Raw genomic sequence first — 23,324 nt, 5'->3', positions numbered from 1 at the left:
ATATCTAGTGTGCTCCTTGCCTTTATACTCAGATGCATGTGTGCATGTGTGCATCATATTGTGCCCGACAGCTCCAAACTGTGACTTATTTTCCTGTCCTCATTTGCCTTTGTGCCCATTATTCCACAGCATTATCTGGTTCTATGAATTAAAACCTATTGTCTGTTACTAATGTGTCACATTTAAGCCTGGCACCTAAAAAAATATCAGGTTGGGGAAATTCTTCAAAACTTGCATACAAAAATGCAGTAGCTCTGTGACATTAAAATATATCTGGAGAACTACACAATCATTCAGTGTTGATATAGTGAGGTATGACCAGATCAGCAGAGCAAGCTGAAGTAATTTCATCTTGACAGGAGATGCAGGAAGGATGCTTAGACAGGAGACTGCTGGGGAATTTTAATGCTAGGAAACTCTGCATCAAAGGGAATTAGTTTGAATGGTTTCAGAGGAAGAAGCAGCCAGGCAGAGGTAGAGATGGTTCCAGGAATGACACTGACAAAAAAAAGATTGATATTGACTAAGGCAGTTACAAGTGGTAGGGAGTGTCCAGACATTGTTGTACATGAAGAACTGACCAACAGGTCATTAAGTGCAGGGGAACTGAGAAGTTTAGTAGGCCTTTCTGAAGTGCTACTGGTAACAACCACCAGTAACCCCAGGAAGAAGAGAATTACATCCTCAGAAGTGACCGCATAAATAAAAAAGGTGGAGGCTCTGCTCTAATCTACTCCAATCTTCTCTCCTTAATTCCTCTTCAAATCCATACCCCTCAATTCAAACATTCTGAAATCACAACAGGCCTTCTCAGGTTGAATAAACATAAAAAACATCTGCATAATTTCCATATACATCTCCCCTAGCAACAGTATCTCCACCCTTGAAGATATTCTTCACTGGGCCTCAACTGAAATAAAATATGAAACCTTTATTCTAGGCGATGTCAATATTGACTGGAATAAAATCAACATGCCATCTCCTTCACTATCCATTAACCTTTATAACTTCACCCAAGTAATCCATTCAACAACTCACCCTAATAAAAACCATCCTCCAGGTTCCATCATAGATTGGATACTAGTCTCCCATCCAAACAAAATCATTCTCTCTGGCACCATCCCTGACACCTTCAGTGACCATTTCCCTGCCTTCATCCATCGATCAACAAGCTCCATCCAACACCAACATGTCTATATTCAAACTCGTAACCTTAGCAACTTCAACCCTTTAATTTTTTCTAACATCTTTAAACAAATTAACTGCCAAATCTTAAACACTCTCCCTCTCGACAACGCTGTAGAGCATTTTAACTCTATCTTCTTAAATACCCTTAACTCCCTAGCCCCTCTAAGAAACAAACGAATCAAAGCCAATTCTGCTCCCTGGCTCTCCAAAGAAACTAAACAAATTATGCGTCTCAGAGACAAATACTGGAAGCTTTACCAGAAAAGTAAACTGTCGTCTGCCTTGCTAAAATACACACAACTCCGCAACCAAGTAAAAAAACTTATTACCAAGGACAAAAAAAACTACTATAATAAACTTCAGTCCAACAACAACAAGAACCCTAAACTATTCTGGAAATCAGTCAACTTCCTTCTCCATCCTGGATCTAGGAATAACCCCTGCCCTGATCCTAGTTTAACTGATAGTGAACTGTGCTCCCATTTCAACACCTTCTTTACCGAATCCATAGCTAAGCTAACCAAAACATTCCCAAATAAGAATCCACCTAACTCCCACCACACAACACCCAACAACCCAAATAACAATCCCCTAAATTTCAATCTCAAACCTGTATCCACCATTTTTATAAAAAAGCTTTTATCCAAATTAAAGCCTTGCTCAAATGCTCCAGACAACATACCCTCCTCCTTCCTCAAATGTGCAGCTGAAGGTATTGCTCTCCCAATCAGTATCTTGATTAATAGATCCTTAAATGAATCATATGTGCCCAAACTCTGGTGTTCAGCCTACATTCTTCCTCTACACAAAGGAGGCAAAAACACCTCTATTTCTAACTTTCGCCCCATTGCCCTCCTCTCACCAATATCTAAAATTCTAGAAAAATGTGTCCACCACCAACTTTTGCCTTACCTAATTCAGAATCACCTTCTAACTCCCACCCAGCACGGCTTCTGTCCTGGCCACAGTACCATAACTGCCCTACTATCCTTCCTAGAAACTGTCAATCTAGCTTGAGACTCTGGACTCTTTGTATCCACAGTACTGCTAGATCTTTCTAAAGCCTTCGACACCATCTCCCATACACACCTTCTCCTTCATCTTGCCAACTTTAATCTCTCCCCTAATACTCTATCCTGGTTCTCCAGCTACCTATCTGACAGATCTCAAGCTGTCAAATGGAAGAACTCCTCCTCTTCCTTCTTGCCTACACCCACTGGCGTTCCTCAAGGATCCATCCTCGGACCCATGCTTTTCAACATCTTTATAAATAACCTTCACACCGTCATCCCTGACACTACAGTCATCCAATACGCTGATGACTCTACCTTGGTCTGTGCCGCCCCCAACATTCCTGATATACTGACTAAAACTCAAATAGCGTTTTCCACTACAGAGAACTGGATGCACCAAAACCACCTTTCCCTCAACTCCAATAAATCTAAAATAATAATTTTCCTCCCCTCCAAGGCTTCCTCCTTTGACAAAAATGCTTTCAATGTCCTAAGCCAATCAAACACTGCTATAGAAGTAGTCCCCTCTGCAAAACTCCTTGGCATTGCCTTAGACGAACACCTCAAATTCAATCTTCACATTCAACATAACATAAAGAAAACCCACCAAAAGCTAGGTATGCTATATAGGAACAATCAGTTTCTTTCCAACTCCTCTAGGCGCACCCTGGCAATCACCTACCTCCTACCTTCTCTTCTACATGGAGCCCCTCTACTAACCAATCTGTCCACTTCCAACACCTCTAAACTTGAAGTTTGCTATAATAAGATCTCCAAATTTGCCACTAAATCCAAAACATCAACTCACCACTGCCTCTGCCTTCAATCTCTAAATTGGTTAGAACTCCCTAACCACCTAGACTATCTCCAACTAACCTGCGCTCACAAATTAATATTCTCCCCTGATAAATGCCCAGCCTTAAAGAACATTCTTCCCCCTTACATCCCAAACAGATCTCTGAGATCTGAACACCAAAACCTAATCTCCATTCACAAACCCAAACGTCCTGCCGGCCAGCTTCTACTCTCCTTTTCTCTAGGTAAAAAATGGAACTCTCTCCCTCCTTCTCTTAGGACTATACCTAACACTGAATCCTTTAAAAACCAACTCTTCCTACACCTATCTTCCAAATGGAAATGCTCCTGCTTTCACCCTACATAACTCTTCGCACTAAGCTCTCCATCCTCCTGCTCTACTTTACTCTTAATCTTATTCTAATTTCTCTAAAGAACCTGAACTAGCTGACTTTAAATAAACTCCAAGCTTGTAAATATTGTGAATTTCCTAAGAGTAACAAAAAAAAAATTGTGTTTTGCTTTTTAAATTGTCTCATGATGTATATTACGCTTGCTATTTTTTTTTGAATGTATGAATCTTACTCTTGTATTTCATCTCATTCATTATGTAACCTTTTTTGTATTTTGTAACCTTTATTGTACTGTATTGCACATGGAGCTTTTCTCCCCGGGCCTCCACTGAAAATAAGCACTTCTTGGCCCAGTGGACTTCCCCGGTAATCAAACTGAAAATAAATAAAATAAATAAATAAATAATAATTTATTTCTGCTTGCTTCAAGAATGAAGGTGGGAACAGGGTTAAAATATATTAAAGTCCTGGAGACAATATGAAAAATTGAAAACTGTTAGCTATGAAAAAATAGCCTCATGGCTGTCACCATATGGTGGTATTCAAGAAGTAGTTTAGAAATGTATATTAGAAATATCATCTCTTTAAACTCAGATGAATTTGAAAAGGAGAAGGGGAGATAAACATGAGATATGTGAGTAACAGAACCGAAAGTGTGTAAATAACCAAAGATCAAACTGCTAAAGCCCTCAGCTAGAAAGCGGGTATGTTGATCAGTGTCCTTCTACGTAATGTGAGGAACCTGAGGAATGAAATGTCTGAGTTGTTGCCACTAATGCCAGAAGTAGATACAAATTTAGTAGTTGTGACAGAGATCTGTTAGGCAGTGACAAAGAGTGTAATGCTGTAATCCTAGATAGTATGATAATCTTAGATTATAGGAATAGGAGAAGAGTATGAAGAAATGCAGGGGTATAATTAAATGAGGAAATAAAACATAAAATGGAGAAAGACAAGGATGAGGGAATGGGGAGATGAGGCAAGGAGGAAAAGGTTCTAGGCAGTGTTAGATCCCGACCTATCAGGAATGTGAGGCTAAATGGTAATAGGTGAGGAATAAACACTATGTATATGATCAAATGCAGTAAGGAAAGAAGGTAAAGGTAATTTAAAATGAAAGTGAAGGCTGATCTACAAAACAAGTATAACAATCACTGATGGCTACAATGTACCAGAAAGAAACTACAACATTCAGACAGTGGTGGGTAACAAATATGAAATAAGAGATAATTCATTACTAGAACTACACACAAAAGGTAGAAGAAGAAGAAAAGAAGCGGAGCTCAGTAAGCATTATATTAATTCAGTAGCAAGAAGCTGGCTGTAGGGAAGGGCTCTGCTTGCAACAGCAGACATGAAATTGTTTGGTTTACTATCAAGTCTGAGCCAGTGAAACCAGAAACAAAGGAAGGTATGTTGGCAGTACAAGGGCACAGATTACAGTAAGATAGGAGAGACTGTAAAGGGAAGGCTGAAAGAATGGTAAAGGATTAATAAAGTAGATAAGCATTTGAGACAAACTGTGATGTGAAATTGGATGGATAAAGAAATGTACAGTTTAGAGTAAACTAGAATGTGAATAAGGTCAATGTGGCTAAAATAAAAAATAAAATCTGCAGTAAAGGCAAAAGGCAAGGGTTATAGGTTATGGAGGAAGGCGAAACAGAGACAAAGAGAGAGAGACTGAGAATGAAAATAAAAAGGCAAGGGAAAACAGCAAATTTTGATCTTAAGATGGCCAAAGCAAGCACAAAGGTCATAACAGATATAAAAGAAGGAAGGTATGGAAAATGAGAATGTCAGGAAAATATATCTGTGAAAAGAATGAAAGAGGGTTACACCAAGGCAGCCAAACAGGTAGGAATTCTGAATAAGTTCTTTTCTACTGATTTCACCTTCATGCGCACTGAGGAAAAGAAGGCGAAAGATGCCAACAATGGAAGGGAAAACAAGGATGAATGCAGCAGTGGTCAGGGCTGTGAAACAGAACAAGTACAACAGAGGAAGAATGTTTGGGACTAAGAGAGGACAGTGCAGGGAGTCAGATAGGTAACCACTACATTAGGCACTGAATTGCATTTGAGCCATTCATTATTTCAACCCCCAAAAGACTGGAAATGTGTCACAAGTCTGACATGAAATTGGTGGTTTTCTAAATGATGAGATGATTCTGATGAGAAAGATTGATCACAGATTCCTGGAGCAGAGTGTCCTACTCTGTGGTAGTCAGTATAACTTAACAGACAAGGCATTCTGCCAAACCAGGCACAACAATTTATATGACTGTGTAAATACTCATTTACTTTATTAAAGCTTTTGAGTTCACTGCCCATCAGAAGCTGACTCATAAAGCGAAAGGTATAGAAGTAGAGAAGATGAGGCTACATAGAAATTACAGGTTAGAGGATAGCTGGTAGTGGTGATGAGTGCTTGTGAAAAGAGAAGGCTTAACAGTTATCTGGCACAGGACTCCTGGGCTTAAATTATTTTGCATCTTTTTAACAAACATTACACTGGAAATAGAAAGAAGATGAGTATATATATATATATATATATATATATATATATATATATATATATATATATATATATATATATATATATATATATATATATATATATATATATATATTGAGTTATTTATGCATTTATTCCTTCATTCAGTTTGTTTACCAGGGTAGAACAGATCATTTCAGACTAGTTTCATGAATTATGTAAAAAACAGAGGCAAAATTATACAACAAACAGTAAAAAACAAAGCATAATTATACAAAAAAACAGTAATAACAGAATTAGTTATTCTAAAACTATAGTAAAATATGTACAACAGGTTATTATCAATAAATACAAATAATTCTTAAATCTGCAGTGATAGTAGAAGATGTTTACAGATAACACTAAACTTTAGGGAAGTTTGTGGAAGATGTCAGATTTCAATTAACTTTGGGTCTTGGTAGTATAAAGGATGAAATACTTGCTAAAGGACTGGAGTTTATTTACTTATTTAGTTAACATTTGTTTACTGGGAAAGTGCAACTTGGAACAAGTCAATTTTCAGTGGAGGCCCAGGAGAAATGCTCCAGATACATCTTTGTAATGTGGGAGGAAACCAGAACATCCAGAGGAAGCCTACACGAACACAGGGAAGACACACACACTCTGCACAGAAGGCACCACAGCTGAGAATTGAACTGGAGAACCTCTTCCTGTGAGGCAACAATGCAAACTGCTGCACCACTGCACCACCCAGGCTAGAAAATATATGCTGGTGACAGCCACTGTGGCACTGGGCCAGGGGAGAGACAGTGTGATATGACAACAAAATTCTACAATGCATTACTTGAGTGCTACACTCCAGGGAGTGCGCTTCTCTCTTTACAAGGGACTACAGCATGATGGAACTGTGGTTAGAATAAAAGATGCACATGTGAGGACAGGCTTCACTGTTACACAAAATGCAGGTCACAAACAGAAAAAATATTTATGTATTTATGCAATATCCTACACATATCTATGACAAGCTGAATTGATTCAATTTCCCCAACTGAATATTCAGCTGTGGTGGCCCTACAAGGGGTGAATGGAAAGCTAATTGACACAGTAATAAGAAAGCCAAAAGAAAGGGCCTCTGCAAGTATGGTGGCTGCAAGGACTCAATTCAAACAGATTCCAAAACACAGTAAATCCAGCAGCTGTAGCACCAAGGATCCTTTATTTGAATGTAGTATAAACTATATATGCAGAATAAATATAAATCAAATGTAGTATAAACTACATATAAAAATGAGTATAAATCAAATCAGTTTTGTCAAAACTGGTTTGATTTATACTCATTTTTATATGTAGTTTATACTACATTTGATTTATATTTATTCTGCATATGTAGTTTATACTACATTCAAATAAGGGATCCTTGGTGCTACAGCTAATGGATTTACTGTACAGTAATAAGAAAGGCCACTAGGTGTCCTTTTACCAAGGCCTTTTTCTGGTGTATGGGGTACCAACTAGTAAAATGGAGTAATATGTTGGAGCATGTTCATTTTCTAGATACATACATATATATATATATATATATATATATATATATATATATTTGACTCAAATACACCTAATTCTGTATTCTTAGTAATGGTCACATCCAAAAAATTTATACTGTTGACTGATTAATTAACAGTAAATCTAAGAAAACTGGTCGAGCAATTGATAAATTCAATAATTGAATTAAATTGTTGAATACTCCCTGTCCAAAACATAATAATATCACCAAAGGTAACATGCATAAAGTGATTAATTGTAAGAATATGTGGAATTCAAAATAAATCTGTGTTCCCATTCCTCCATCACAATTTTGGCAAAATTTGGAGGACATGAGGCACCCCTAGCCACATCTGTATTTTGCTTACATAATTGGTCCTCAAATTATATAAAATTGTTCATTAACACCAGTTCCATTAAACTGTCATAAGCTTAATTTTAGTGTGGTCAAACAAACTTTCCCTACATAAATAATCATAAAACCATCCCAACCCAACATGATGTGTAATGACTGAAAACAGATTAATTACACTGAGTGTAACAAAAATTAAACCTAAGTCAACAGTATTTTGGTCTACCCTTTTAAAAAAATTCCCATGAATCTTTTAGTAAATGTGCTATACTTTTAGTAAATGTGCTATATTCGCACCCACATATTTTAGCTAACCATCTAGAAAACATGTTTAAGTAAAGGTCTTAAAATATTTTGCAGCGACTATGGGACAAGATGGAGGATCAGATAGATTTTTGTGAACCATGATGCTAATCTCTCTAGTGCTTACCTTGCTCATGTTCATTATCAGCTTTATCCTAACAGGATCATATCACAGCCCTATTTAGGTTAAAAAGCATAACCAGAAAATTAATACATTTTTTCTCCTCATTTTTCATCAACCAGGAGCAGCATTTGTGGGGTCCCCACACAGTCATGGATAATTAAGCCCCACCCCCGCTGCAGCCACTGGTATTACAGTACCTAAAGTTGGCTATGTTGTTCATTTTAATGGAGAGAATGTCCAACAGGATTTAACTAAGCCAGGGGCACTGTGTCAGTGGTAAAATACTGGGAAACTGTGAAGGCTGCTACTTGACAAAACATTGTTACTATAATCAGAAATATCTTTGAATTTTAAAGGAGATGTTGCAAAGATGCTACAAAATATCAAGATAAGATAACTTGCTGTGGTTGGGGCTCCACAGGACCAGTGGAGTCCCCAGTGACAATGGGGTTCGTTGGTGCCTAAAGCCAGCTATGAATATGCCACAAAGGAGTGAAAGTATTTTTTTTTCTTTGTTTTCTTTTTTTTATTATACTCACAAGATTTTTTTTACTAGATTGGTTGTGGACATTATTGACCTTATGCATTCTAAGCAGTATGACTACTGTAGGAAAAGGATCTTTTTCACTAACATATGCTGATTTTTTCTTAAGACTATGCTGTGCTAGACTACATAACAATCCAGATCTGTCTCTGCCCTTCCACTCTGTTTTTTTTTTATTTAATGTTAGCTTTTGACAGCAATGTAAGAAGCATTGGCAAACAGCTGCATTTTTTTCAGAAGGCACCTGTTTAAGTGACTTTCACAGAATAAGTACATTATGACAGTTAGGGTAAGGGGAACAAAATGAAGTCTGTCAAAATGGTTTAGTTATAGCTTTATATATCAATAATTATGTTATTCTGTCAACACAGAATAAGAGACTGACTGCATTTTATGTGTTTCCTTGTTCTTCAGCTGGTTCAGTTGCAGCTCTAGGCTTTAATGAGAGAGAAGGACGTCCTCCAGATGACATCGCAAATACAGCTGTCACTGCCTTCAACCTCACCAGTCTGCTGATGAAATCTCTCATGCAGTCTCGGGTTCAGAATGAGGAAACCTTAACAATTTTAGCCTCAGGAATCAGCATCCAAGGCAAAAGGACTTCTCCCACTGACCTGCTGTGCGGCTATAAATCTGAAGAGTGTCATTTCCATATCCCTGACACATTTTCCAGTCAACTTTTAGGAAATCCTGAAGTTGTCCAGGTTCTCATCCACTTTACTGTTAACCCCTTCTGCTTCAGTTTTGCCGACAGTCATACAGTTTCGACCGCTTTAGCATCACTTGAGTTCACAACACCATCTGGGCAACAGATCCCTGTGAGTAACCTGTCTGTTGAGTCAGCCATTACCGTAAAGCTAAAAAGCAGGAAGACAGCTCGGAACTTTCAAGCTCCTCATATGACCAGCATTCCAGTGCCACCAAGAGATTCCGTAAACTTCACTGTCAAACCAGGCAGCACTGCTGCTGCTGTCTACGTTTCCATTACCTTAAATACAGAGCAAGGTAAGCTCCTGCATTCAGAGAAGCAAAATGTGAAAGGGTTAGGTAGTGTACTATAGTGTAATAACCGGATTTTATTGAAATTGCTATATGTAACAGCTAACAAAGTCCTGACCTGTTATCTTCAATTTACTTGTTCAAGTTGCAATGTCAGTTATAGCATATGAACAGTTGTACAGACATGATAAATGTGTATAGTACCTTTGGAAACTGTATTCATATTCTAATCACATGCTAAGTATATGCTAATCACATGCTAATCATATTGCATACATAAAAGCTGTGGAAGAGAAATGGTGCCTAAAACAAATCAATAGTTTCTGCACTTCGAAACAGCTGTAGTCCATATCATTGGGTCCAATAATCCTGTTTTGTCAAGACCCAGTAATGCAAGTCCAATCCAGTGAACAGGCTCAAAATAACAATATTATTTTGTGTTGTCCAAACTCCCATATTTCCCATGAAAAGAGATTCAACACCTGTATCTCCTATACCCAGCTATGCTTAATATGTCTAAACACAAAATGATATAACCTCAGCCTAAGTTAAAATTATGTATTTCTGCATCCTTTTCACTGATCAAGCTTATATTATCAAGAATGATGAAACAAGACCCAGTGAATCACATAAATACATTAAAATTGCAAACTTGCCATTTGAAAATTAATTTGTGATGCTTGTTCTTTGCCTAAATTCACAATATAGTCTTCAACCTTAATTCCTAAGTGGGCTATAGTCTTACAACATCTAATCATGTATGTTGGAAGACACTTTCTATGTTGATAGTTACCAGCCCTTTTTCAGAGGCTATGTTAAGTATTCAGAGCTGTTTTCAAGCAAATTATTTCCTTGTGCACACCCCCCAGCTAGATACATATCAGTGATGGCTTTGCCTGTAATAATTGACACTAATCTGTCAGTTATTTTTTATCAGATTGTCAATAGACTACTTGATGACAGCCGATGTATCAATTACCTCTTATCCTGAGTCCCTTTGTTTGAAGGTACTGTGTGATCATGAATAAGGAGAAACATTCTTAGACAGGGGGAGTTTAAAAAGTGTTCCTTTGTCCTTAATTTCATAGTCTTGGAGTTAATACAGTTAGGTCATAGGGCAGGAGATGCATACAGGACTCTCCCCTCAGTCAAAACACTTTATTCTAATGTATTTAATTGTCAGATTTGTGTGACTATAGGAAGGGTGGAGAAGCAATGGTAAAGTAAAAGAAGAATTTGGTGGTTTCACTGGCTAGCCCTTTAAAAGTTAGAAGTTGCTGAGATAGCTAGTGAAAAAAGCTGAACAAAACCCAATGAAATATTGTGATCTAAGAAATGCTGCTTACTGTGAATTGAGCCCTTGCAGAAACTTTTCAGCCATGACCTGTGCTGCTATAATGGCAGGCATAAATGCAGTATGAAGAGACATACACCTATGTACAGATAGGTTCATAGGTTCATAGGTAAGTACTAGGCTGTCTGCCCGAGGGCATCTATAAGCCTAGCCAGAATGTGTTGGCTTTTGCCGCCCCCTCACATTAGTTCCCTGTGCCTCGGTCCAGCAGAGCCATTAGTTCCCTGTGCCTCTGTCCAGCAGAGCCACTGTAGTGATCCCCGGGGTAAATTTTCTGTTTCCCATCCACTTGTCAAGGTTTCTCTTGAAGAGTGTTAGTGAGGGGCTCTGCCTAATGTAGATTGGAATCCTGTTCCAAAGCATGAGGAGTCTCTGGGACAGGAATCTATCCCTCCAGCATGTCCTATTTATCATTGTGGTGAGGTTTAGATCCCTAGAGCATGTGGCTCTTGGGGATTTGTTTTTTTTAGGTGGAGCATGTCCATCAATTCTGGGTTGGACATGGCCTTGTATGTCAGGCAAAGATCACCTCTGAGTAAAGGGTATGCAACCGAGTACAGCTGGAGTTTCTTCAGTCAGGCTGCATAGGGCATATGTTTGAGGCCAGTAATCTTCTTGGTGAGGTACTTCTGTGGTCTTTACAGCTGTTGCAGGTGTCTTATAAGGTACATCCCAAATGGGGCATTGTACTCTATGATGGATCTGATGAGTAGAGGGGCACAATAGCCTCTTTTGTTCTAGATGCGAACCCTTTTGTGATTAGGTAGGCCACATAGAACGATTTTCTAACCACCGTGGCAATATAATTATCAAAGGAGAGATTACTATCTAGTTGGGTCCCTAGATCCCTTATTACAGTTTCTGTATTTAGAGGACTACCATGTATGTGGTAGTTCACAGGTACTTTGTTTTTTTCCAAAGGGGATGACTATGCACTTTTTGTCATTTAGATTGAGGCCATGATTTTGACACCAGGTATCTGTCTCAGTGAGACCCTTCTGGAGGATGTCTGTATCAGCTGGAGAGTCAATTATGGCCCCCATTTTGCAGTCGTTTGCAAACTTGGTCAGCCATAGTCTTCCTGTGCTTGCCTGTACCTCTGAGAAGTATATTCTGAACAGGAGGGGTCCCAGGACTGAGCCCTGGGGGACACCACTTGTAATTGGTTTAGAGTCAGACCTAGAGCCTGCAACTCTCGCCATGTGGGTTCTATCCATGACCCAACTGGCAACCCATCTCGTGACATAGGGGTTTATGTTCAGGCTGGTGAGCTTGTCTATAATACCAGAATGGGGAATGGTGTTGAAAGCCTTTGTGAGGTCTAGGTAGGCTGTGTGAACCTCCTTTCCCTCATCTAAAGCCTTGGTAACTGTCTCAAAGAAGTCCTCCAGGTTTAGGAGGCATAATCTGCCCTTAACAAAGCCAAACTGGGTAGGGTCCAATGTTTTTTGAAGGCTCCCAGTGTCTCTTTAAATGAATTCCATGATGATGCTTTCCATAGCCTTGCAGACCAGGCTAGTCAGACTTATTGGGCGATAGTTCCTGGGGTCCGTTGTGGCTCCACCTTTGTGGAGCGGGATAACTGTTGCTGTGCACCACTCTATGGGTATGTAGCCTGTAGAGAAGCTGAGTTTGAACAGTGTGTTTAGGTGAGGGGTTAGTTAATTTTGGAGCTCATGAAAGACACAGACTGGGACACTGTCTGATCCCATTAAAGCTGTATTTTTAGCTTTGGATAGGGCTGTTTTAACCTATGTGTTAGTGATTGCCAGGGCACTACATTCTTCTGGTATGGTTATGGGCCCTTTAGGGGGTGAAGTTTGCACTAAACCTGTCTGCCAGAATGTTGGCAATATCAGTCGGTTCAGTGTATTTTGTGCCATTCTGCACTAATTCAGAGCAGATCTGAGAGTTTCCACTTAGGTTCTTGACATAGCTAAAAAAGGTTTTGTGGTTAACTTTGGAGTCCTTGGCAATTTTTCTTTCGAAACTAGCCTTGGATGATTTTATGAGGGATCGTAGTTTCTTGCTGATAAGGGATGTCTTTCCTTCTTGAGATTTTACTCTTTTCTGCACTAGTTTCCTCCTTCTATTGTATAGCTTGTTTATGGCAGGGGTCCACCAGACTGGTTTCCTTTTCTTGGAGGAGTGAGTCTTGGTTTTGCTTGGGATAGCATAATCCATGCATTCTTGCAGGTGCTCATAGAGTGCCTTTGTAAGGGATTCAGAAGCATGGACAGCGTTGTCCTTTAGCATGGGGGCTGTGAACCTTTCCACATCTGTCTTAAGTAACGTGAAGTTTGCTTTTGAAATGTTTTTCATGGTGGTTTCCTTGACTGGGGGTGGGGGCGGAATGCGGATATCAAGATTGATTAGTTTATGGTCTGATCTAACCAGCGGGGGTTTGACCTCTGGTGTAGAACACCGGTCACCCATGTTGGTGATGACCAGGTCCAATATGTTGTCACCTCTGGTGAGGGTGTTGACCAGTTGATCCAGGGTGGTCGAGTTTATAAATTCTAGGAAGCGTTGGGCAAGGGAGTTAGTACTTGATATGTTCTCCCAGTTAATGTTTGGGTAATTGAAATCACCCAATATTACGGAGTTTGGTAGGACTTTCATATTTTCCAGTGTCTCCAGAAACACGGAATGGGGATCCTGGGTCATGGTGGGTGATCTGTAGTAAGCTACAATTTGAATTGCAGTTTTGCCTGTTGTTAGTTGCACATGGATGATCTCTGAGGCATTGTGCTGTGCCACTAATCTGGAGGTGTGGGTATACTTGATGAAAATGGATACACCCCCACCTTTTGTGTTTCGGTCCGGGTTCTGTGGCTGAAAAGTATGGTATGAGTTATAGCCTGATAGTGCTGGGGTGCTCTCTGGAGCCTTAAACCAGGTTTCTGTTAGTGCACAGATATCAATGTTCTCCATACTGAGGAGTGCCTCGAGTGCATGCATTTTGAGGTTTAGACTTCTGGCATTGAATAGCATTATCCTCAGTTTTTGGTTACTTGTGCTATTTATGGTGGTGGGTTTGTTTTTTGAGCCTTGCCTAAAAAAGGCACTATGGGGGCAGCAAAAGCCTTGGCCTGTATTCAAAAGCCTAAGGGTGACAGGTGCAAGCCATCTCTTGCGAAGCAACGTGGCTTATCGAGCATGTCATCCCAGGTGGACAGATACTGGATCAACTTTGAATGACACCAGAAACTTTGCCAATTGTTGAAACTGATCATTTGTTCTTTATACTGTGGCATCATTCTTGGTGAAGGCAGGATGCTACTCAGGGTCAGGGTCATACCAGCCTGGGCTACGTCATCAGAGAGCTCTTCCATGTCTCTTTTCATGTAGTCCAAGGAGGTACATCTCAGGTCATTCACACCAACATGGACAATGACAGAGTCGTATTTGTACTTGTTCTGGAGTGACCTGAGTGCTTGTCTTATGTGGTGGATCCTGGCGCACGAAAGGCAGCTAACTGTAACCTCCTTATCCAGCCTAGTTAGTGGGACATCAGTGTGCCTGACTATAGAGTCACCTATTACTAGTGTGTTAGGTATATTATTTTGCCTTAAGGGCTGTAATTGCATGGCACACTTATTATGTGAAGTATGTGTTTCATGGTTTGTGATGGGGTGTGGAGGTTGCTTGGGTGTCTGCTTTGGTGGTCTCTGTTGCTTTTGCAGAATTTTATTTAGAGCATCCGAGTATGTTTTCATGCATTTATGTGTGTTATTTGCCGGTGTTGGTTTAGTAGGTCTATGTGAGACTGGTGGTGTGTTGCAAGTATTTTCCTTCTCCTCTTGACTGTCAGTTCCAGTCTTAGGTTGAGAGAGCTTTGCCTCCAGTTTGGCTGTATAATTGCATCTCTCGCATATATTAGTGTTTGGTGGTAGGAGGAGAGGGTTGTCTGTGTACATGAGGCAGTTGTAACATTGCCTCAAAATGCCCAGATTCACCAGTTGGACTGGAGAGTACACCTGAAACTGCCCTTTGGACATGCCTGAATAGGTAAAGTGAGCTGTTTTACTGATTAGCTGGTAGAGACGAATAGAGAGCCTTGTTCTTCTGGACAGTATAGGGGGTCTAGTGCTAGGATTAATTAGTGCTTGCTATGAGTTTTAAGCAAGTGCTGGGCTGTGAAATGAATGGTTTGAGTGCTTAAGTTGAAAGTTTGTCTAGTTACTAGGGAAAAAACTGAAGAGCAGACTTCATGGAGCCAGGATTGTTTAACCCTAGCTAACTGGCACTGCCCGGCACGCAAATGCGGTTTTTATAGCAGGGACATGAAAGAGATAGAAATTAGCTCAAAATGGCCAATAAACTACAAACATCTGGGCTGCAGCAAACAAGGCGCAGACATTTCAGAAAGAAACAGATCAAATAAGCAGGCAAAATAAGGCTTTAACCAGAAATTCCCAGCTCAGAAGAGCAGAATCTAGCCTCTCCTCCCACAAGAGTGGAGACTACAAACCTTCTTAATGTAAAATAACTGGCCTGAAGCCCAAGTGCTTAAACTAGAACTACTGTGCTTTCAGAATAACAAACACTGAGCCTTCAATCAGCAATTCCCAACTTAGAAGGATGTAAGCTACCTGTCCTGCTACAACAATGCAGTCCACAAACCTTCTTACTGTAAAACAACTGGTTTGAAGCCCAAGTGCTTAAACCAAAAGGCTTAGAATAACAGTTAACAATTTAATCAGGCTACTACCAAGCAGTAATAACTGCAACAGAAAGCAGATAAGCCCCAGACACTGGATCTGTGAAGAACACATTTAAACCACTGAACTACCATGTTGTCGTTATATGTATTATACATTAGCAGGGGAGACAGTGTCATAGGAATGAAATGCAAATGCAAGAAATGACTAGTAGACTTAAGAAAAGAAGAATCATTAATTGAGATTTTCATGTATGTGGTAGTCCATTGTATAATATAAAGAACTCTTAAAGTTGATTGTGAATTACCTAAGTGTTTAGCAGACATTTTTTTCTCATATCTGATTAAGTTGTTGTTGTTGTGTCTTTCAGCTTTTCCCAGTTAGAGGTCACCACAGTGGAACTCCGGTCCGCTAATGATTGGCAGTAGATTTTTACATGCCGAGTTGCCGGCCCTGATGCACAACCTTCAACGAAGGTATGCCCATTCACACATGTCTCCACACAGAAGACACTCTAGCTGAGAATCGAACAGGACGTCTTACTATGAGGTGACAACACTACTGCAGCACCACCACCGCAGCTCATATCTGATTATGTAATTGTACAAAGTCTTTGAAAAAGCACATCAGTCCATTAATTTGATAAGACAATGCAGACTAAGACACTGGTAAAATTTCACTATATTTGTAAGTTCATGTATGAACTGAAGAATTACAGATCAGTGAGTCAGTCATATGTCTACTTGGACATGTTAATTATAGATCAGTGAGTCAGTCATATGTCTACTTGGACATGTTAATTACAGATCAGTGTCAGTCATATGTCTACTTGGACATGTTAATTACAGATCAGTGAGTCAGACATATGTGTACTTGGACATGTTAAACTGGGTCATTACAAAGTACTGAGTACTGTTACATTGACTCACCCTGTGTTTTACTGTTCTGTGGTGCTAACACTTAAGTCTAAAGCCTTTCTGACAAGTATAATGTATGACCTTATAACCAGAAGCAACTGTGTTTCAGGGGTTCAGGGGCTGTGTGTTAATAATAAAGCTGTTAGACTAATAACTAACAGATTCAGTGCCATATATCAGTACTAGTTAAGACAATGTCAACACAGCATAACCAACTGAGCCAGGATACTCTAGCATAATTATTAGACTTAGCCATTTTCTCGGTACAGGCAGAGATGTTTAACCAGTTTTATTCTGACTTTTAATGTAATTGTCCCTGATTTTACTTCAAATGTTTGTCCTGTCCCTCATAACATTTTTGATTTTCTGGTAAATCAGTGTGATGATTACAGTCAGTCAGTAATGCCAGTCATTAGCCTTTTATTCTTTTGTTCAACAATGAATATTGAAGCAAAAGTTGTGCTATTAACTTTTTAAGTGAATTAGAATTAAATTTAAAAATTGGTCCTCATTTTATTCCTCCTCCCCCATTATTTTTGGCTTTCTCCATAATTTTGGCCAAATAAATTGAGAGGTAGGGTGCTACCCCAAAACATTTAGATCTAAATTGTTTTCTGTGGCATTATTTCAGCAAACAATAAAAAAGAGACCTATGTAGTTCATGCTGTTGCATTTGCTTGGTGACATTTTTATCTTTATCAGGCTGGAAAACTAATTGTGCCTTTCTAGTCTCAGTAGCTCAACAGTTAGCACACTCATCTTTGGTGAAGAAAGCTGTGGGTTCTATTCCAATGGCAGGTAATTAGATAAACCTTTCCAGTACTGACATTGCAGTGAACCATAAGGGGCATGCTGCATGCCTAGGCGTGCCATTCTTCGTATAATACTTTAAATTGAGGCCCCCTGTGCCTGATTTGGTGGTAGCTCAGTTGGATGTAAAAGATCCCACTGCACTTCTCAGAAGAAGTAGAGATCCTTTATTTTGTACAAGTATATACACTACCAACAAATATACAAAATAAATTATGAACATATTTATATCAGAAAATAGAAATACATCTCAACAGAATTCCAAGTCACATATCTATCAACCCTACTCCTTTTTCCACAACAACCACTTAATTTTTCTCAATATATTTAGAATAACCTAATTACCATTAAACATAATTTCCTTCAATCTTTGATTCAAAATAACCCAAATAATACACATCATTTTCTTGTCTAACATTTTGACATTTTTTTTAATCTAAACCCTTATAAAATCCAAATTCAACCATATCCATATGTAATTGTTTATAATCTTGAAATTCATTCAAAATTTTCTTCTCTATTAATATTTTCCATAATCTTCAAACTCTTTTACAGTTTATGGAAACATGACCTGTAGTTTATAATTTTTTACAATAAAGACATATACTTTCATTTATTTTTATATGGCATATTTGCCTTCACTGGTAATTTACTAATTTGTAGTCTCCAAAGGAAATCTTGACATTACTCATTTTTCATACACCAACCCCCAGATTCAGGAAGCTCCACATAGAGTGTTGGAATAGTGCAGGAGCTGCTGCATGCAATATGGCCGCCGAGCATTCCAGGATCAAGATTCCAGGACATGCACGAGCGCTCCTACACTATTCCGGCTCAGACACCACTGCTTTATGCTAATTACCTCATTTGCTGGTGAAAACCATGCAAATGAGGTGAATTAGTGATACAGGAAGCAGGCGGTTGTCCATGCCTGAACAGTGTACAAAGCAGAAATGTATTCAGCTAGTAGCTGAATACATTTCTGCAAATTACAAAACAGAGGCATGACAGCTCGAAAGAAAGCATGTATTATAGTTAGTAGGCATGCCAGTGGCCAACTGTATGTCCATTGCATGAAAAATAATTAACTTTTATAAAATAAAACTTTTATTTATTTTTTTTTTGGTTGATCTCGGCTGTTAAAGCATAGGGCAGCGGTGCATGAACAGGATTGTGCCGAAAATAAAAAAAAAATGTGAAAAAGCAATTTTCAGGGAAATCTGCATTTTGCCATTATAGTCAATGGCATGCAGAATGAAAACAATATCAGGGAACAGTGGTTGCTAAGGGGAAAGGCTCAGTGTGAGTGCAGTAACTATGGAGTAAGGCAGTGGGTTATGCAAATGAGGGGAATATTACTGAATCACAAATTTCTTTTAAATGTTAGACTGCACCTAACTGTGTAAGTGCTCTAATATGACCGTATAAGCATGAGAAGTAAATGACATCAAAAGGGAGTGTGTGTCATGCTTGCTGTAAGCACATTGGAGCACTGTTGCCTGGGTTTGTGCTTAGCTAAGCACAGATAAGCAAGGGGGTGTGTCTGAGGCTGGAATGTCTTACACCATGAAATGAAGAGCGTGTTCGCGTCCAGGGAGGGACATTTCTGCTATAACCTGTTTAACTTAGCTAAACAGGTTTGAGCGGTGCGCACTGGGACTTAAACAATCAAAAAACAAAACACAGAAAATGGTAGCACTGTGTATATGTAAGCAAGGGGGTGTGTCCGAGGCTGTATAGCCTTGTTTACCTTGCCTAAGCAGGTATGCGCCGCACACACCAGGATTTAAACCATAAAAATAAAAAAATAAATAAAGGAAATGGCAAGTGGAACTAGAAATAAAAAGGAAATAGCAGAATAGAGGCACACAAATACAAGTAATAGAGTTGGCAGGTGGAATGTACATACTCAGCCAGTCACATAGGCAGCATATGCAGCACACCACTATAAACTATGCAAACACCTTTCAGTCTGTTTTTTTCCCACAAACTCTACACCACTGGTGTACACGGACAGGGAAATTATACCTGACAAAACTAAAAAAATGTTAGGAGCTGCTGTTGCTCTCATACATCAGTATGTGCAAGAGGCTGTGGGTGGTGCAAAGGACAATTCTGACAACCGCCCCAGATTTATAAGGAGGAGGAGAAGCATGTTCAGGTCCAAGGTAACCTACCAGGGTCTACATGATCTGGAGACAGTAGAGCACCATAGGGTGGACAGGGACATACTGCAGCAAATTGTGGAGCTGTGCTGGCCTCACCTCACATCCAGAACAAACAGAGGGGAATCCATCCCAGTGGATACCAAGGTATGTGTAGCTCTAAGAATACTAGCTACAGGTACTTTCCAAAGACCAAGTGGGGATATCATGGGGGTCCCACAGGCATCTGCATCCAGGATACTTCACCAGTTCCTGGATGCCATGCAACCACATGCCGAGGAACACATTAAGTTCCCCAGCACCCTTGAAGAGCTGACTGGCAGTATACATCTCCTCCACTGTGTAGCAAACTACCTTCCACATCAAAGCATCACCTAGTGACTGGGGTAGGGTCTACATAAATCGCAAGGGCTTCCACTCCATCAACTGCCAGGTCATGTGTGATGCCCAGGGCATTATCATGAATTTGTGTGCTGGCTGCCCTGGAAGCTATCATGACTCCCACATCTGGCATTCCTCATAGCTCTATCAAAGGTTTGCCAGGGGGACATCCCATATGGCCATTTAGTGGGGGATGTTGGCTATGCACTGGAGCCATGGATGATGATACCCATCAGAAATGCACATACCCACACAAAAATGCCATAATGAGGCACACACACAAACCAGGATCATTATAGAGCATGTGTTTGGGATGTTCAAGTCATGGTTCCATTGTCTTGATATATCCGATGGAGCCTTGCAGTACTCTCCAGCCACATATGCACACATGGTCATAGTATGTGCCATGCTACACAATATGATCCTGCGGAAACAGCTGCAGCAGGAACAAAATGGGGAAGGGCCATATAGCCACCCACATTTGCCAAGGCCTCCACAGGCACAGAGGGACTTGGAGGAGGAACATCCTGAACTTGCCCCTGTAGGCAGACAGAGGTGTGCCCAGTATGCCCTGGTCTTGGCAAAGAGGCAACGCATAGCACAATGACTGACACTGTAGATCCCTAAGGACTGATCTCTTTCTCTTTTTGACTCACACACACAGTAAAATGGATGCCAACCATAACACCACTTGTATAGGCAGTGTATTGTGTGCATTCGACATAGTCAGCCCTCAAGCACCACCCTCACAACAGCTACAGGCACAAGGTAAACCAGCCTCTGTAACAAATTAAAATAATGGGGTGGAATTTTCTTATAGAATATCTATGGTATTGATCAAGCATGTAAGGGAATGGGTTGGCTAACTGGGATAGCAGCAGACAACTGACAGCTCTGTGAGACAGCAGGATGTGTATCCCCAGTACTGTCCTACTCACACCATGCAGTATCACCCTATTCGACAAATACCACTGCAGTATATGTGGTCAGCCAAATAACTGGGGGGTCTTAGGTTACATGCATGATGTCAAGGTGGGGGTCCCATACCCATCATCAACTCCACACAGCAGATTAGCTGTAAACAACCATACAGAAATGCCTGGCAAAGGCCCCCACATGGCGACATCCATGAAATCCCCACTTACAGAGTGCTACACTGTGATATCACAGCAGGTCTTGCAGTGGCAGTATGGCTTTGAAAGGTAAGAAGTCTGAAACAACAAATGTCTATTCCAGAACAATCTGACCTATGGTTGATGCTGTTATGCCTGTAGTCTGAAAGATAGGGTACACCACTATGCTACATGGGACCAAAATGTTAAGCAAATATCAGCACAGTCTGTGCAGATGTGTATCATGTACAGTTGTTTCACCCCCCCCCATTATTTCATAGAAATGCAGTAACATGTTCCTAGACTTAAGTAGCATCCAGCTATCACCCAGAGTAATGGCGCAATAGTAACAGAAAGCAATTGTCAGTAACACCCACAGTCAACTTACTGGTGCCATCCCAGGGGTGTCTCCTGCCAGCAGCCTGGGAACATATGATCATCAGAATGCACTGCCCTGTTACAGATGGCCGGCATCTGTCACACCTGGCCTACAGACCTCTGGCAAATACATATGCCTCACCCACAGTGCCCTTTAGGGAGTGTCATGGGGTCCACAACACCAACATAACACAGTCCACAAAATGCAAAGAAAGGCTATGCGGACAACTGCTAGGAGCAAACCTGCCAGCCTCAGGGAGCCAGAAAGTGGGACAAAACCATGACTAATGGGGTGATGAAGGTCCAGAGAGAAGGACACCTGTGAAATACTGCTCTAATAATGTTATAAAGTTGATGGAATGATTTGAAGTAGCATGGAATGTCTGATGGGTACAAAGTCTGAAACTGCAATGTCAACTGTCTGTAATATCTGACTTCAACCCTGAGTGACTTGCAAAACACTTTTGTTGGAAAACCACACTTGTTTGCATAACCAACAAGATATATGAGTCATGGATGTGAACATTCTGTGATACTCCATGCAGTCGATAGGCAGGCTTTGGACTTGAAACATGGGAAGGCACTCACTGCAGGCAGGCCTAACCATGGAAGATGGTGACATGTCTGCACCCACAGAACCCTGGGCCACAGCCATGGGGAATAACACACCCCTCCCTGATCACTCATCCTATGCAACATCCTGACCCCAACATGTGGCTATCCAAGCAAAATTAGGTGGAGCATACATATATGTAGACAAACACACACCTCCAGGCTTGTCAAAGAGCCTGACACACACAAGACCCTCCAAGTGCAGTCAACCATTGAGGAGAGTCCAATGCAAAGTACTGGTAGCTATAGGCAAACATATCTGCCCAAGACACACACACACCACATATCCTATCCCCTACAAATCTATCTGGAGTTTGCCTGTCACCCTGATCCTGTCTGACTTATATTACCCAACTGTGGACTGGAAATCAGACCAGACCAGAACATAAATGTACAGATATTCTACCATTGTAATATATCACCAAGGTGCTGGACGATTTCCACAGCTCCAGCAGTCAATTGCTTGTAGACACATCCCTCAACAGGCTGGATAGTGCAAGAATGCATAGCATTTGACCCATAAACCTTATGTGTCCATCATCCATCCTGTATTCCCCTGGTAAATCACTGTGATGATCTGAGGAGGTATGTCACCAGGTACTAAAACAGTACATGATAGTGTCAAATGGCATATATGACAGATGTCTGCTAAAACCAGCCTTGTAACCCTTGCAACCCATACATTACTGAGAGAAAATGTCAGAATCATTTTATGGCCCATTGTCCTCACATTTTGATAGGCTATCTTCAGATATCCTGCACCAACAGGTTGACAGGTATGGCCTTAGCGCAAAACAAACCAGACTAGAGTACAACAATCTCTGGAATGGAGTTCCACATGTAAAATAGGACACACTGGGCATGCTCATACACTTAAAGAAATGTCAGTAGGATCTATGAATGAACAGGCCTTCCCCACCAAGTGCACTTTCCATTGCCCCACCTTAGCAGTCCTGAAGATGTCTGTCACCATAGAAGTCACTTTTGTTAGGCCTACTACCATAAGCTCTGTGACACCTGCAATAACTGCATAACCCTATAGTACAATTAACTAGTTAGGTAAGAGATCTAATCTCAGCCCTGGCAAATGTAAAAGTGTGTTTGTGTTCACAGCTAAAAGCTTTTGAGAACATTCCAACCCAGTACACCTAACCTTTCCCCACTTTAGCAGTCCTGCAGATATTAGTCATCTTAGAAGTGCGTTCTATCAGATCTTAGCCCC

At 40.3% G+C, this 23,324-nt stretch overlaps 1 protein-coding gene across 1 annotated transcript in view; it reads left to right on the top strand.

Moving 5' to 3' along the window:
- Window positions 1-23,324, top strand: part of LOC122814129 (polycystin-1-like) — a 1,441,736-nt gene that overhangs the window by 590,110 nt on the left and 828,302 nt on the right. The window contains 1 exon segment of the mRNA XM_044086744.1: window positions 9,125-9,715. Within this exon segment, the coding sequence (XP_043942679.1) occupies window positions 9,125-9,715 (591 nt within the window).

This window comes from Protopterus annectens, chromosome 10.part0 (assembly GCF_019279795.1).
Source record: "Protopterus annectens isolate FY-2018-M chromosome 10.part0, PAN1.0, whole genome shotgun sequence".
Lineage (NCBI taxonomy): Eukaryota > Metazoa > Chordata > Ceratodontiformes > Protopteridae > Protopterus > Protopterus annectens.
The sequence above is the reverse complement of the archived record's forward strand: the minus strand, read 5'-3'. Positions and strand labels throughout refer to the sequence as shown.